The sequence below is a fragment of the Pseudophryne corroboree genome, chromosome 9, assembly GCF_028390025.1.
Source record: "Pseudophryne corroboree isolate aPseCor3 chromosome 9, aPseCor3.hap2, whole genome shotgun sequence".
In the NCBI taxonomy this organism is placed as follows: domain Eukaryota; kingdom Metazoa; phylum Chordata; class Amphibia; order Anura; family Myobatrachidae; genus Pseudophryne; species Pseudophryne corroboree.
The window spans coordinates 343,529,225-343,542,788 of record NC_086452.1 but is presented as its reverse complement, the minus strand read 5'-3'; the positions used below and the strand labels follow the sequence as shown (position 1 = coordinate 343,542,788).

At 45.3% G+C, this 13,564-nt stretch overlaps 1 protein-coding gene and 1 long non-coding RNA gene across 2 annotated transcripts; one reads left to right on the top strand and one right to left on the bottom strand.

The window, feature by feature from the left end:
• Positions 1-10,190: 10,190 nt before the first annotated feature.
• LOC134957025 (uncharacterized) lies at positions 10,191-12,453 on the top strand. The gene is made up of 3 exons (XR_010186395.1): positions 10,191-10,375; positions 12,107-12,256; positions 12,366-12,453. It is a non-coding gene; the product is annotated as an uncharacterized LOC134957025 (long non-coding RNA).
• LOC134957024 (uncharacterized) lies at positions 10,787-12,496 on the bottom strand. Its single transcript, XM_063938806.1, has 3 exons — positions 12,392-12,496; positions 12,104-12,316; positions 10,787-11,489 (listed from the first exon to the last, which is right to left on the bottom strand). The coding sequence occupies exon 3, from the start codon at positions 11,476-11,478 to the stop codon at positions 10,810-10,812; it is 669 nt and encodes a 222-aa protein (XP_063794876.1). The 5' UTR covers positions 11,479-11,489; positions 12,104-12,316; positions 12,392-12,496; the 3' UTR covers positions 10,787-10,809.
• Positions 12,497-13,564: the final 1,068 nt, after the last annotated feature.

Here is a 13,564-nt window from a genome sequence, read left to right as displayed (position 1 = left end):
AATAAGTAGCTGTAGTTTTGCAAGGGTTAACTAGTCTTGGGCCACAAATTTGACACCTGAAATCAACAGAGGGTGGTCACTTACATATCACCCACTTGTATTTTGTTTGACCCAACGCTGTTTTGGGCATGAAATACACTGGCAAAGTGTGCACACCCACCATATTTTACCATTTTGAATAAGTAGATGTAGTTTTGCAAGAGTTAACTAGTCTTGGGACACAATTGTGAGACCTGCAATCAACAGAATGTGGTCACTTACATATCACCCACTTGTATTCTGCCTGGCCCAACATTGATTTGTGAATGAGATACGCTGGGAAAGTGGGCACAACCACCATATTATAATTTACCATTTTGAATATGTAGCTGTAGTTTTGCAAGGGTTAACTAGTCTTGGGCGACATATTTGATACCAGAAATCAAGGGTTAGATTACCTCCTTATCGCACAGGGGAGTCATAGAGAGCCTATGTTGAGTTAAAGTTGTCTGAAGTCAGCTCCTATCCTAGCTTGAAGGAAGCTATACTCCACAGGATTGGGGTGACGGGTCCCAGCAAAGCCCAAGAATATTATGAGTTGCAGCTGAACCCATCTGAGCCTCCAGTGGTCAAACTGGCATAATTGGCCAAACTGAGTAAAACCTGGTTACAGACAGATAAAAACTCTTCTCAGTGGGTAGTGGAAGTGATGGCTCTAGACCAGGCTATACGAGTATTAGACCGTGGTGTAAAACACTCGGCCTTTGCAGGCTGACCCCCAGACAATTGAGGAGCTAGCAGTGGTGATTGAGAGGTACCTGACCCTGGGAAATTTTAATAAAGCCAAGCAAGGGTTACAGCCAGTACCTAAGCCCAGTACCCAGATCCCCATTGTTAAACCAAACAGCCTGTCTCCAGTCATATGTTTTGAGTGCAGAGAGCCCAGTCATGCACAGCGGTACTTCCTAAAGCAGGGAGAGCTAGTGGATTGCAGCTCAGGGAAAACAGCACAACCTGTATTCAGTATGGCGCCTGGAATTATTTCCCCAGCTGAAACTACCCTGTTTCATCTGATGGTACAGATTGAAGGCTGGGATATCTGGGCCTTGGTTGATACTGGCAATGAATTGTCTATCACAGGCATGTCCAAACTGCTGGACTCCAGCTGTTGTGAAACTACATATACCAGCATGCCTTGACACAGTTTTGTGGTCAGGGAATGCCAAAGCTGTGTCAGGGCATGCTGGGATGTGTAGTTTCTCAACAGTTGTAGGGCCGCAGTTTGGACAGGCCTGGTCTATCATCTCTGCTAATCTGGTTCTTCCCGGGTCTGGTCAGGTTGTGCTTCTGGTAAAGATGCTATGTATACTTGGTGACATAGAAGAATGCCCATGAGTGCACCTGCCGGTGGTGATTAAAGTAAGACCAGTAAAAATGGTAGTCACAGTAGCTTCCAAACCTTCTTATCCACTAATCCTGGGCCAGGACTTCCCAGTGTTGCAGGAGTTTGTTACCTGGCATGACATTGGCAGATAGACAGAGGTTAAGCTGTCGCAGGGGCTAAGATCTACTGGAAGCTAAGGTTGTATGACTGTAAAGCCCTCTCTTGCCAGTGAGATTGAGACACATTGGGGGTAATTCCAAGTTGATCGCAGCAGGATATTTTTTAGTAGTTGGGCAAAACCATGTGCACTGCAGGGGGGGCAGATATAACATTTGCAGAGAGAGTTCGAGAGTTAGATTTGGGTGGGTTATTTTGTTTCTGTGCAGGGTAAATACTAGCTGCTTTATTTTTACACTGCAATTTAGATTGCAGATTGAACTCACCACACCCAAATCTATCTCTCTCTGCACATGTTATAGCTGCCCCCCCCCAGCAGTGCACATGGTTTTGCCCAACTGCTAAAAAATTTCCTGCTGCGATCAACTTGGAATTACCCCCATTAGTCCCCCATTTGCGAAAGAGTGTCTTTGCAGGACTTTAGGCAAGATCAACATAACGTTGGCAACTTGTCCAATACTTTTTAAAATGTGGTAGTGGTAAATGGTAAGGTAAACTCTGCTTTACCACCTTACTTTATGTGAAAAACAATTTGTTTTACTTTGTAACTTATTTGCAAGGTAAAAGGATAGACCAGTTGCTGATTCCCCCAAAACACGTGCAGCTGGTATTGAGGGCGGCTTACATGCATTTATGGGGTGGCCATTTAGGGGAGAGGAAAACTCTCCAGCGTATCCAGCTATGTTTCTCCTGGCCAGGCATTCATGCTGCAGTAAAAGAATATTGTCAGGAATGCCCAGTGTACCAAAAGAATGCACCCCAGACAGAATTTAGGGCGACCTTAGTTTTCCTGACTATAATTTCCATGCCTATTGAGCCAATTTTTATAGATCTGATAGGGCCAGTAGAAAAATCGGATCATGGGCATCAGTATATATTGGTGACGGTGGACTACTCCACCGGGTACCCGGAGGCCATACCACTATGTAACATGAAATCTAGCACTATTGTCCGGGAGTTCTTGATGCTGTATACCCGTCTAGGAATACCAATAGAGGTCCTGACCGACTAAGGTACCCCTTTTGTGTCTAAATTAATTAAATACCTGTGTCGCCTGTTAAAGGTGGATAGAATTACCATTTCGGTTTACCACCCGCAGACAGACGGCTTGGTTGAATGCTTTAACAGAACCCTTATGCAGATGATGAAAAGGGCAGTGTCACAGGAGAAGCGAGATTAGGACCTACTCTTACCTTAGCTAATGTTGGCAGTTTGAGAGGTACCCTAAGCCTCTTTTATTATTATTATTATTATTATTATTATCCTTTATTTATATAGAGACTTTATACAGAGACTGTATGGGGTTTAGACTCTTCAAACTCCTCTGTGGTAGACAACGCAGAGGGATACTAAATCTATTAAAAGATGGGTGGGAGCAGCAATTGTCCCAAGGGGATGCGGTCAAGATCCCGCCGGACGGAATCCCGGCGGTCGAAATACTGACGCCGGAACCCCGACCGGCACAATCCCAACATATTCTTCCCCCGTGGGTGTCCATGACACCCATAGAGGGAGAATATAAAAGTGTGCCGAGCGTAGCAAGGCACCGTGCCTGCAGCGTGGCGAGCGACGCGAGCCCGCAAGGGGCTGCGTTCTGCTCGCCACCCCTGTCGGGATTGTGTGGTTGAAATTCCGGTGTCGGTATTTCAACCGCCGGGATCCCGTCCAGCGGGATTTAGTACTGATCCCGTCCCAAGAGCCCAACATCGTTCAGTTTGTGTCCCAATTGTATGGCTGTCTAAGGCAAATTGCGCCACTTCTGACCAAGCATATGGTAAGAGCTCAACAGGATCAAAAACGCAGTCATGGCGTTACTGCTGTCAACCGGACTCTCAATAGGGGCAACAAGGTACTGATACTTGTGTCTAGGTATGGCAGGAAGGTAGAAGGAAAGAGGTAAAAGTCTACCATGTGAATTTGTTGAAGCCTTGGAAAGTGCCAGTCATCCCTCTTTAGTGGCCATGAAAACCCCAGAATGTCAGGTGCCTACTGAGGTAACTTTGAGTCCTAGCCAGAAACAAGAAGTGGTAAACTTAGTAGCACAGTACCAGGTTGTGTTCTCTGCCCTCCTGGGGAAAACTGAAATCATACAGCATGACAATGTTACTCCACCCAGGGGGGGGGGGGGGGGTGATAAAACAAAGGCCATAATGTATATCTGAGGCCCAACAGGCAGCAGTAAAATGGGAGCTGGAAGTAATAAGGCGCTTGGGGGTCATAGAGTAGTCAAACAGTGAATGGAATAATCCCATTTTTTTAGAGCCCAAGCCTTTTGGAGCTTTGAGATTCTGTAATGACTTCAGAAAGTTAAATAAAGTTCCTCGGTTTGATTCCTATCCTATACCCCGGGTTGATGAACTAGTACAAAACTTAGCAATAAGCCAGTATCTAACTACGCTAGATTTACTGAAGGGGTACTGGCAAATTACTCTGATGGAAGCTGCCAAAGCAACAACAGCCTTCTCTACCACAGTGGGTTTGTTCCAGTATAAAGTCGCACCTTCCAAAGGTGGATGCAGTGTTACAGTCTCTACAGGCACAAGGGTTCACAGCTAACCTGGAGAAGTGTGCCATCATAACTGTGGAGGCAAAGTATCTGGGGTTTATTGTATGGCAAGGGTAAGTTAAACCTCAACCCACAAGGTGGAAGCAGTTCTCACATGGCCTAAGCTAAAATGTATGTCGCAACTCAAGATATTCTTTGGTCTGGTGGGCTATTATCGTAGGTTCAGGGGTGGAACTTGCAGCGGTGCAACCGGTGCAATGCACCAGGGCCCCTCCACGATGAAGGGGCCCACAGCCGGAGGCACTACAATGAGTCAGACTGACTCATTACATGCCACCTGCCGGCGCGCTGCAAGCCGCCGGTTCCCCTTAACAGAATGAGGCTCAGCTGGTGTGCAGAGCTGCAGTCTGGGCAGAGGGGGAGGTGGATGCAGTGGAGGAGCCTGGAGAAGGAGAAGGGGCCATCTTCCCCTCTCATTCACGGGCAGCCCAGCTGTTTCTTTTTGCTACCGGAGCCGGAGCATCACGTGACCATGCGGCTAAACTGTAGAGTATCTGAGGTAGTGCAGCAGCATTCCTTGTAAGGCGGTCAGGCAGCTGTGTGTTTATTTATTTTTATTTTATTATACATTTTTCTAATTGTACATTTCATCCTGCAAACGCAGAATCGCGGACCTCGAAGAGGAGGAGCCTACATTGAGGGGGCGGAGATTGGGAGGTGGTGGGCGGGGTTGTTACAGTAAGCTGGTCTCTCTGCAAATAGTAATGGTGACTGTGCATTGACATATAGCATACAGCACAGCATAGAGTGACCCCACTAAGGCAGCCAGGCACAAAGTCATGTATTGTCACCCAGGGTGCATGTGCTGCTGCTGGCTTCATGATGTATAGTGTGGGCATCTGTCTCCATGGGCCTTGTGTATCCTTGTACAAAGGAAGTGTCCCATCTTTATACAGTGAGAAGTCTCCTGAGTTTTTGTGGGAGTTGGATACAATTGGCCGACAGTTATCATATTGAAAAAAGAATAGTCTCTAGGACAACAGTGGGCGCTGATTATGTTGATATTAACTTCAGAGTAAGGTATGCTGCTGAGTTAAGTACTTAGCAAGCTATAATAATTAGTTTAATAAGAATAACTCTCACCCTTCTAGCTGCCCACAAGGGTGAACCTGGCTGTCCACCGTATAGCACAAATAGACTAGTAAGAAGAAAAGAGGGTTTGTGGGCGCTCAGAGGGAAGGGTAAATCAATTGCTGCTGGTTTTGCAAAAAATAAAAGTTATTTATTGGTACAGAATTTTTTGGTGAATGGACAATAGATATTAATGCTATTAGCAGTATACAGATATAATCACATAAAAATAATTTTCTAAAATCACAACATTAATAAAATAAACTAATAACTGTGTCCAGGACCTCAGGACTAAGAGTTGGGTACCCACCCTTAATAGATTGATTAATTTGCATGCAAGAAGCTTGTTTGTTAGTTGCAGTTAGGGTTAGTGCATAATTATATTCAAATTGCACTTTGCGGAGTAGAGGCTATATGTTGTTTAATAAAAGCCTGTTTACGTATCACCTGAGAACTGGTGATTAAAAAGTCAGAGATATAGCTGAATGTTCAGTAAGCCAATCCCGCAACTGTCTCCTGTAAGACCAGGTGGTTTATATCACTCACTGTTCGGATGACTGACCGCTCTGCGGCGGTTCTCTTAGGTGTCACTCGATGTCCTGCACTGTCCTTAGGTTCCGTACTTGGACAGGAGCGGAGACAGGGATACACGTGTCCAGGTCCTGGATGGCAGGGGACGCTGTAGTGCCGCGATGCGCGGCTTCCGGGTTCGGGGCTTCCGGCTTCCGGTTGCGGTCCACCTGCGTTCCACAGTCGTAGCAGGTCACCTGACGCGTTTCTCCGCCTCCAAAGTGGGCGGTTTCATCAGAGGTTATCATATTGATATTCATTATGTCGACATGAAGAACTGTCAACAAACAGTCCCTTGTGATATAGCAGTTTCGTACTTTATACCGGTGACAGCAGTGCCTTTTTCTGGATCACATTGCATAGCAGTGTTCTGGTGAGTATTTTCCCCATTATCCCTAATCCCTAAACCTTTCCCTAGTAGCTAACCTTAACCTTTTCCCCTCCCCACAGCCTAACCCTAGCCACCACCCCAGTGCCTCACCCCCCCCCCCCCCCCCAGCAGCCTAACCCTAAAACTTTACCGTAGTGCCTACTATATTGTCGTTATGTGTAAAAGGAGCTCTACTGTGTGGCGTAATGTGTATAAGGAGCTCTACTGTGTGGCGTAACATGTATAAGAGGCACTACTGTGTGTTGTAATGTGTATAAGAAGCAGTACTGTGTGGCATAACGTGTTTCAGGAGCACTACTGTGTAGCGTAACGTATATAAGGAGTACTACTGTTCAGTGTAATGTAATGTCAATCAGTGTAATGTAATAAGGTTGCACTACTGTGTGGCATAATTTGAAATGGTGGTACTATTGTGTGCCCACACCCCTTTTCAATGAGACCATCCCCTATTTTTTGACACACATGTTTTGGATCTTGGGGGGGCTGGGGCAACGCATTTTGTTGCACCTGGGCCCACCATGGTGTTGTTCCGCCACTGCGTAGGTTCATGCACGAATTTGCCACAGGGCAGCATCATTCACTGAATGTCTGAGGAAACAGTCCCCAGACAAGATCTAATCGCAGATGTGCTAAATGTAGCACATCTACGATCATTTACTCTGACATGCGGGTGGATGCCCAGCACAGGGCTAGTCCGCTCCGCATGACTGACCCTAGCGCCTCCCCCCCTCGCACAGGTACAAAACCATTGCACGGTGGCGATGATTTTGTACCTGATGAGTAGCTCACTGCAAATGAATCTCCTGCACGCTGGCAGTCCGCTACTCGCCACATCCCGGGTCGCAGAGTCTGTGTGTAACACCACGCAGCTGCATTGGGCCGCCCCCCAACGGTCCAGACAGGCCACCGTTGTCCGGACCGTGGTTCTAAAGCCGGTGGCATGCCCCTTCCCACCACGTGACCGCCTCTGCCTGTCAATCAGGCAGAGGCGATCGAAGCCCTGAGATGCTGATAGAATCTCACTGGGCTCCCGGAGTGCACACGCGCAGGGCGCACTCCACAAAGTAATTCAGACTGCGATCACTGCCGCTGCAGTGATGCAGTCTGAATTACCCCCTAGGCTGCAGTGACTACTTTGCAGAATTTAAGAAAAGCTTTATGCGCAGAGACTGTATTGCAGTCTCCTGATTTCAGGTGTCAAATTTGTGGCCCAAGACTACTTAACCCTTGCAAAACTACAGCTACTTATTCAAAATGGTAAAATATGGTGTTTGTGCCCACTTTGCCAGTGTATTTCATGCCCAAAACAGCATTGGGCCAGGCAAAATACAAGTGGGTGATATGTAAGTGACCACCCTCTGTTGATTTCAGGTGTCAAATTTGTGGCCCAAGACTAGTTAACCCTTGCAAAACTACAGCTACTTATTCAAAATGGTAAAATATGGTGTTTGTGCCCACTTTGCCAGTGTATTTCATGCCCAAAACAGCATTGGGCCAGGCAAAATACAAGTGGGTGATATGTAAGTGACCACCCTCTGTTGATTTCAGGTGTCAAATTTGTGGCCCAAGACTAGTTAACCCTTGCAAAACTACAGCTACTTATTCAAAATGTCAAAATATGGTGTTTGTGCCCACTTTGCCAGTGTATTTCATGCCCAAAACAGCGTTGGGCCAGGCAAAATACAAGTGGGCCACATGCATGTGACCACTCTCTGTTGATTTCAGGGGTCAAATTTGTGGCCCAAGACTAGTTAACCCTTGCAAAACTACAGCTGCTTATTCAAAATGTCAAAATATGGTGTTTGTGCCACTTTGCCAGTGTATTTCATGCCCAAAACAGCATTGGGCCAGGCAAAATACAAGTGGGTCACATGCATGTGACCACTCTCTGTTGATTTCAGGGGTCAAATTTGTGGCCCAAGACTAGTTAACCCTTGCAAAACTACAGCTACTTATTCAAAATGGTAAAATATGGTGTTTGTGCCCACTTTGCCAGTGTATTTCATGCCCAAAACAGCGTTGGGCCAAACAAAATACAATTGGGTGATATGTAAATGACCACCCTCTGTTGATTTCAGGGGTCAAATTTGTGGCCCAAGACTAGTTAACCCTTGCAAAACTACAGCTACTTATTCAAAATGTCAAAATATGGTGTTTGTGCCCACTTTGCAAGTGTATTTCATGCCCAAAACAGCGTTGGGCCAGGCAAAATACAAGTGGGCCACATGCATGTGACCACTCTCTGTTGATTTCAGGGGTCAAATTTGTGGCCCAAGACTAGTTAACCCTTGCAAAACTACAGCTACTTATTCAAAATGGCAAAATATGGTGTTTGTGCCCACTTTGCCAGTGTATTTCATGCCCAAAAGAGCGTTGGGCCAGGCAAAATACAAGTGGGTCACATGCATGTGGGTCACATGCATGTGACCACTCTCTGTTGATTTCAGGGGTCAAATTTGTGGCCCAAGACTAGTTAACCCTTGCAAAACTACAGCTACTTATTCAAAATGTCAAAATATGGTGTTTGTGCCCACTTTGCCAGTGTATTTCATGCCCAAAACAGCGTTGGGCCAGGCAAAATACAAGTGGGTATCTTTTTATTAAGAAAATTGCAACATATATTATATAAATATGGTAAAATTCATAAAACAAGACACACAGGGGTAAATTTACTAAGCTCCCGATTTTGACCGAGATGCCGTTTTTTCAGCAAAGTGTCATCTCGGTAATTTACTAAACACTAATCACGGCAGAGATGAGGGCATTCGTATTTTTTTGCAAGTCCAAGTAAAAAATTACGAATGAATACACCATCGGTCAAATTACGCCTGTTTAGATATGAATCTCGGTCATTTACTATCCATTCGTAATTGTAATTGCTGCCGTGAAAATGCATTCGCGGCCGCGAAAAATTACACATCGTATTTTTTTCCTAAAAAAAACCGCGCCAGCATTTGAAAACCGTGTTTACATGTGTACTCAATTATCCATTACTCACACCTGAATGTTTGGCCCTATAAAAGTGTTCCAGGCACATTTTGAACTTCTCTCACTCTGAAATGGCGGCTGTGGTGTGTGCCAATGATTTTTGGTTTGCTGTGGGATACCTTAGACTGCTCCATGAGGCTTCCAGGAATCAGGCCCAGGTAAGTGAACATGGTCAACAGGTTGTCCAGGTACCGCGGAGGCTACGCCAGCCTCGTTTTTTTAGAGGGCGTTTAAACTTAAATGCATTGTCCGATGATAGGGTCATACAGATGTTCCGCCTAAATAGAACCAACATTTTCCACCTGTATGACCTTGTCAAACTGGGCATAGACCCTGAGACAGCACGCTCTCGCTCTGTCTCAGGCCTACACAAACTCCTGGCTGTGTTACACTTTATGGCTACTGGGAGCTTCCAGGCTGTGGCAGGCGACGTCATTGGTATCTCACAGCCCACCTTTTCCAGATATTTGAACCAGGTGAGTCTAAAAATACATAGGCGGTTATGTCTAAGTGTTGCTTCTGTAAGTACAAACAACACAGTATTGTAGAGAATACCTAACATGACACTCACCTTAGCTTGTTTAATGTCCACTCAGGTTTTGGATGTGTTGGAGCCACACATTAATGCCTCAATCTGCTTCCCTACCGAGGAGTCGGAGTGGAGTGCTGTCAGGGTAGCTTTCTATGAGCTTGCTGGCATGCCCAATGTGCTGGGGGCCATAGATTGCACACACGTTCAGCTGAGATCACCTAAGGGCCGCCAATATATATATACTAATAGGCATCTGGCACAATCAACTAATGTCCAGGTGGTCTGTGATGCAAACATAAAAATTATGAGTGTTGTTGCAGGTTACCCTGGTGGCTGCCATGACTCCTTCATCCTCAGTCAGTCATCGCTCTTCGATAAATTTGAGGACGGACAAATGCCTGATGGCTGGCTGTTGGGTATGTTTAAAATGTTTTGTGTGTATGTCTTTTAACCATAAACTCGAGTTTTGATTAGGTGAAAGAATAATCTAACATATGTACTAATGTTGACTATATCTGTTTTTCAGGTGATGGGGGTTACGGCTGCTACTCTTGGCTCCTTACTCCATTGTCCCAACCTGATTCTCCTGCTGAACACAGTTACAATCATGCACATAAGGCTACGCGGAATGTGATAGAAAGATGTTTTGGTGTGCTGAAGTCACGGTTTCGGTGTCTGGATAAATCTGCAGGCCTTTTGTTGTATAGTCCCTCAAAGGTGACTAGAATTGTGTTCTGCTGCTGTTTTCTCCATAATCTGTGTTTAAACCAACATCTGGCACATGATGAGGGAGAAAGCAGTCAGCAAGCAGAGGAGTTAGACCCATCTGGTGACAGTGTGAGTACATATGTAGGGAGGCAGGTACGGCAAGAAGTGATCCTGCGCTATTTTTCAGGTCAGTTTTAGTAGGCTGTAATTATCCTTGACTAAACACTTTGCACTACTTTCTATTGTGTGTTTTGTAACTTACTGTTTGTTGTTTATAGTGGTGTGTACATTGTACTTAGTTTATGCCAAAAATACATTTTCAGTCATTACCCATGAAAAACATACATACATACATACAGAGCAGCTTCGACAATGTTTGAGACGGACACAGGAAGTTGTGTGTTTGTCAAATACAAATTTTTATTTTGCAAATCACATTGGGGTTATTTTTTCCGCTTGTGTGTGCTGGGTGCTGTGCTTTGTGCTGGCTCACTGGCACGTGCTCTGGAGGAACGCCGAACAGGGGAGGTTACTGGCGTTTGGATAGGGGTCGTGGTCCCCGAGCTGGAGGTTACTTGGTGAGCTCCCATCAATGTAATATTGCTGCTCAAATTATTAATGCTTGCAATCAGTTGAGTGTTGGTTGCAGTGTGGCTGGCTACAATCCGGGATAAGGACTCATTCACAACCTGGTTGTGCTGAATGAGCTGAACGAGTGCCTGCTGATGGCGCTGTTGCTCATCTATGATGCGCGTTAAATGAGCAAGCATTTGGCTGTTGTCAGCCCTTATTTGCTCCATTGAGGTTGCCATTCGCCCTACTTGTACAATCAGTCTGCCCGAGTTGCGACTAATGCGCGGTAGATGATGGGGCAGACTGGCAAGGTGTTGTGTATGTGCGGTCAGGCTGGCATTGCTTTGTGCCTGTTGGCTTGTCCAACTGGCCCAAAAGTCATCTGGTATTTGGGTTGGGGGCGGAGCTTGTGCCAGTTGTGGACTGATGGAGGCTTGGGGGATATCCTGCAGCTGTATTGGCTGGCTTGGGTCAACAGGTGTAAGTTGCAGTGTGATGGTTGCCTGTTGGTCTTGTCCCTGCTGGTCCACGTCGGCCATCAAGCTGGGCTCTGTATGGGGTGGCCAACATGCAATGTTTATTAGTCAATTTGTTTAAAGGCTACTTCTACACATTACTACATTCATAATACTCCATTTGTATAGTTTTTGGCGTTGTTTTTAAAAACTTATAATGTTTTTTTATTTCAAAAACATATATACCAACACAGGCGGCCACATAGACAGATTTGCATAATCCACACCTAACTACCTCCCCTCCACAGCATTACAGTGTTATATCACCTCCCCTGACCACGATATAGACTACTTACCTGGATAGTCCAGATGAGCGGAGCCAGTAAGCCATCTACATACTGGACAGGGGAGATGTGTGAACAATATAATGTTGTGGATGCTGTTTTTTTTTTGGAATTTTATTGGTATTTTATTTTAATGTGCACGTGTGTGGCCAAATTTAAAACAAATGTCTGTTATTTATTAAAAATGATGTTGGCGAGATCATCCACTAAGACCTTTTAAAAAAAAACATTTTCACCTTTAGCAATTGAAGACGTAACATCACATTGCTTGTTCTGGAAAACATGTAATCTCAAAACCAACTAACAACATATTAACTGTACTGTGTATATTATTGCCTATGTGTTTAATTTCTGTTTTTACTCACCAGATAACTGAGGTGATCGGGGCTCATCACTCTGCGAACTCGCCAATAGTGCCAGTGGTGGCTGGGGTGACACTGCCGAAATGCGTCGCCTGGGTGGGGATGATGGAGCCGCAGATTCCGTGCCAAGACGCCGTGTCTTACTTGGCCTCCTGGGTAAGTGGCCCGAGCCCTGTGATGGGTGCCTTACAGGAGGTCGGCTTCCAGAAGCAGAACCTATGTGAAAATATAAACATTAATATTTTGTACTTCTATGTGTTTTCAGAATATGTGACTACAGTGAAGTCTTACCTGCAATCCCTGCCTCATCCTGACTTGTCTGAGGCCTGTCTGGCCGGCTGGTCTGTGGGACTGTTGAAAAAGTGGACCAAACATTATTACCATGCTTTGTGTAAAAATTATAACTGCAAAGCCTTAGTGTACTGTAACCATCTATTAGGTATTGGATAAACAAATAATTTCTGATTAAGAGCTTCAAGCTTCATTATTTTGTGTTGTATATCCAAATGTACATGATGTTGCACACAATAAATCTGTTACATTTGAGAATTATGCCTCAGATATTGCAGAGATTGACTACTTGCAAATGTTTGAAAAAAGTAATATTGGAATAATTGCACCGTTTTTCAGAAGTAAATAAATCTAAAATTATTTATAAAATAAGCATACAACACACATGTCCAAGCAATATCGCAAAAAATATTTTATAAAAAAAAAAAAAACAGCAGCCATTGCACATGTTTTAGCGCAATATTAAATTGACCAAACAGCCAATGCATGGTGAAAAAAGCAAATTCGAAACACAAACACACCTTAAGGGTGCATAGGCCTGAAATATGTGAAACACACTTTATGCATCCTTTATCCTTTAAAAATGACATTTACAACATTTAGAGGACATTTAAATAAAAATCTAACAAATCAAACTTACCATCCTGCGTGGGTCGGTCCGAATCCCGGACACGAGTAGCAGACACCACTTCGGCAGGAATCAATGCCCGCACAGGCTCCTCCCAGTCCCGATAGGTGGCCCGGAAAGGGGGGCCACCTCCGGTTTTTCGTGCAGATTTGGCCTCTTTGGCCATCTTGGCCTTGACACGCCGCTTTATATCATAAAACCTCTTGCGGCACGTGTCCTCAGTCCGCCTCACCACACCCTCACTATTCACGGCAAGTATTACTTGCCCCCACAGGACAGACTTCCTGCGGGAGGACACCTTGCCAGCATCCTGACCAAACAATTGGCGATGGTGCTTCATCAGCTCACGCACCAAAGCCATGTTTTCAGCATAGCTGAACTTAATATTCCTGCCAGTCTTGGTAGTGGTGCGTGGCTGCGGAGCCACAACACCATCACTATCACTGGAAAATACAGCAACAGGCACCCCCTCCTCCTCCTCCTCACTAACCTCCTCCCTCTCACTACCCCCCTCCACCTCACTAACAGCCTCCACCTCACTACCA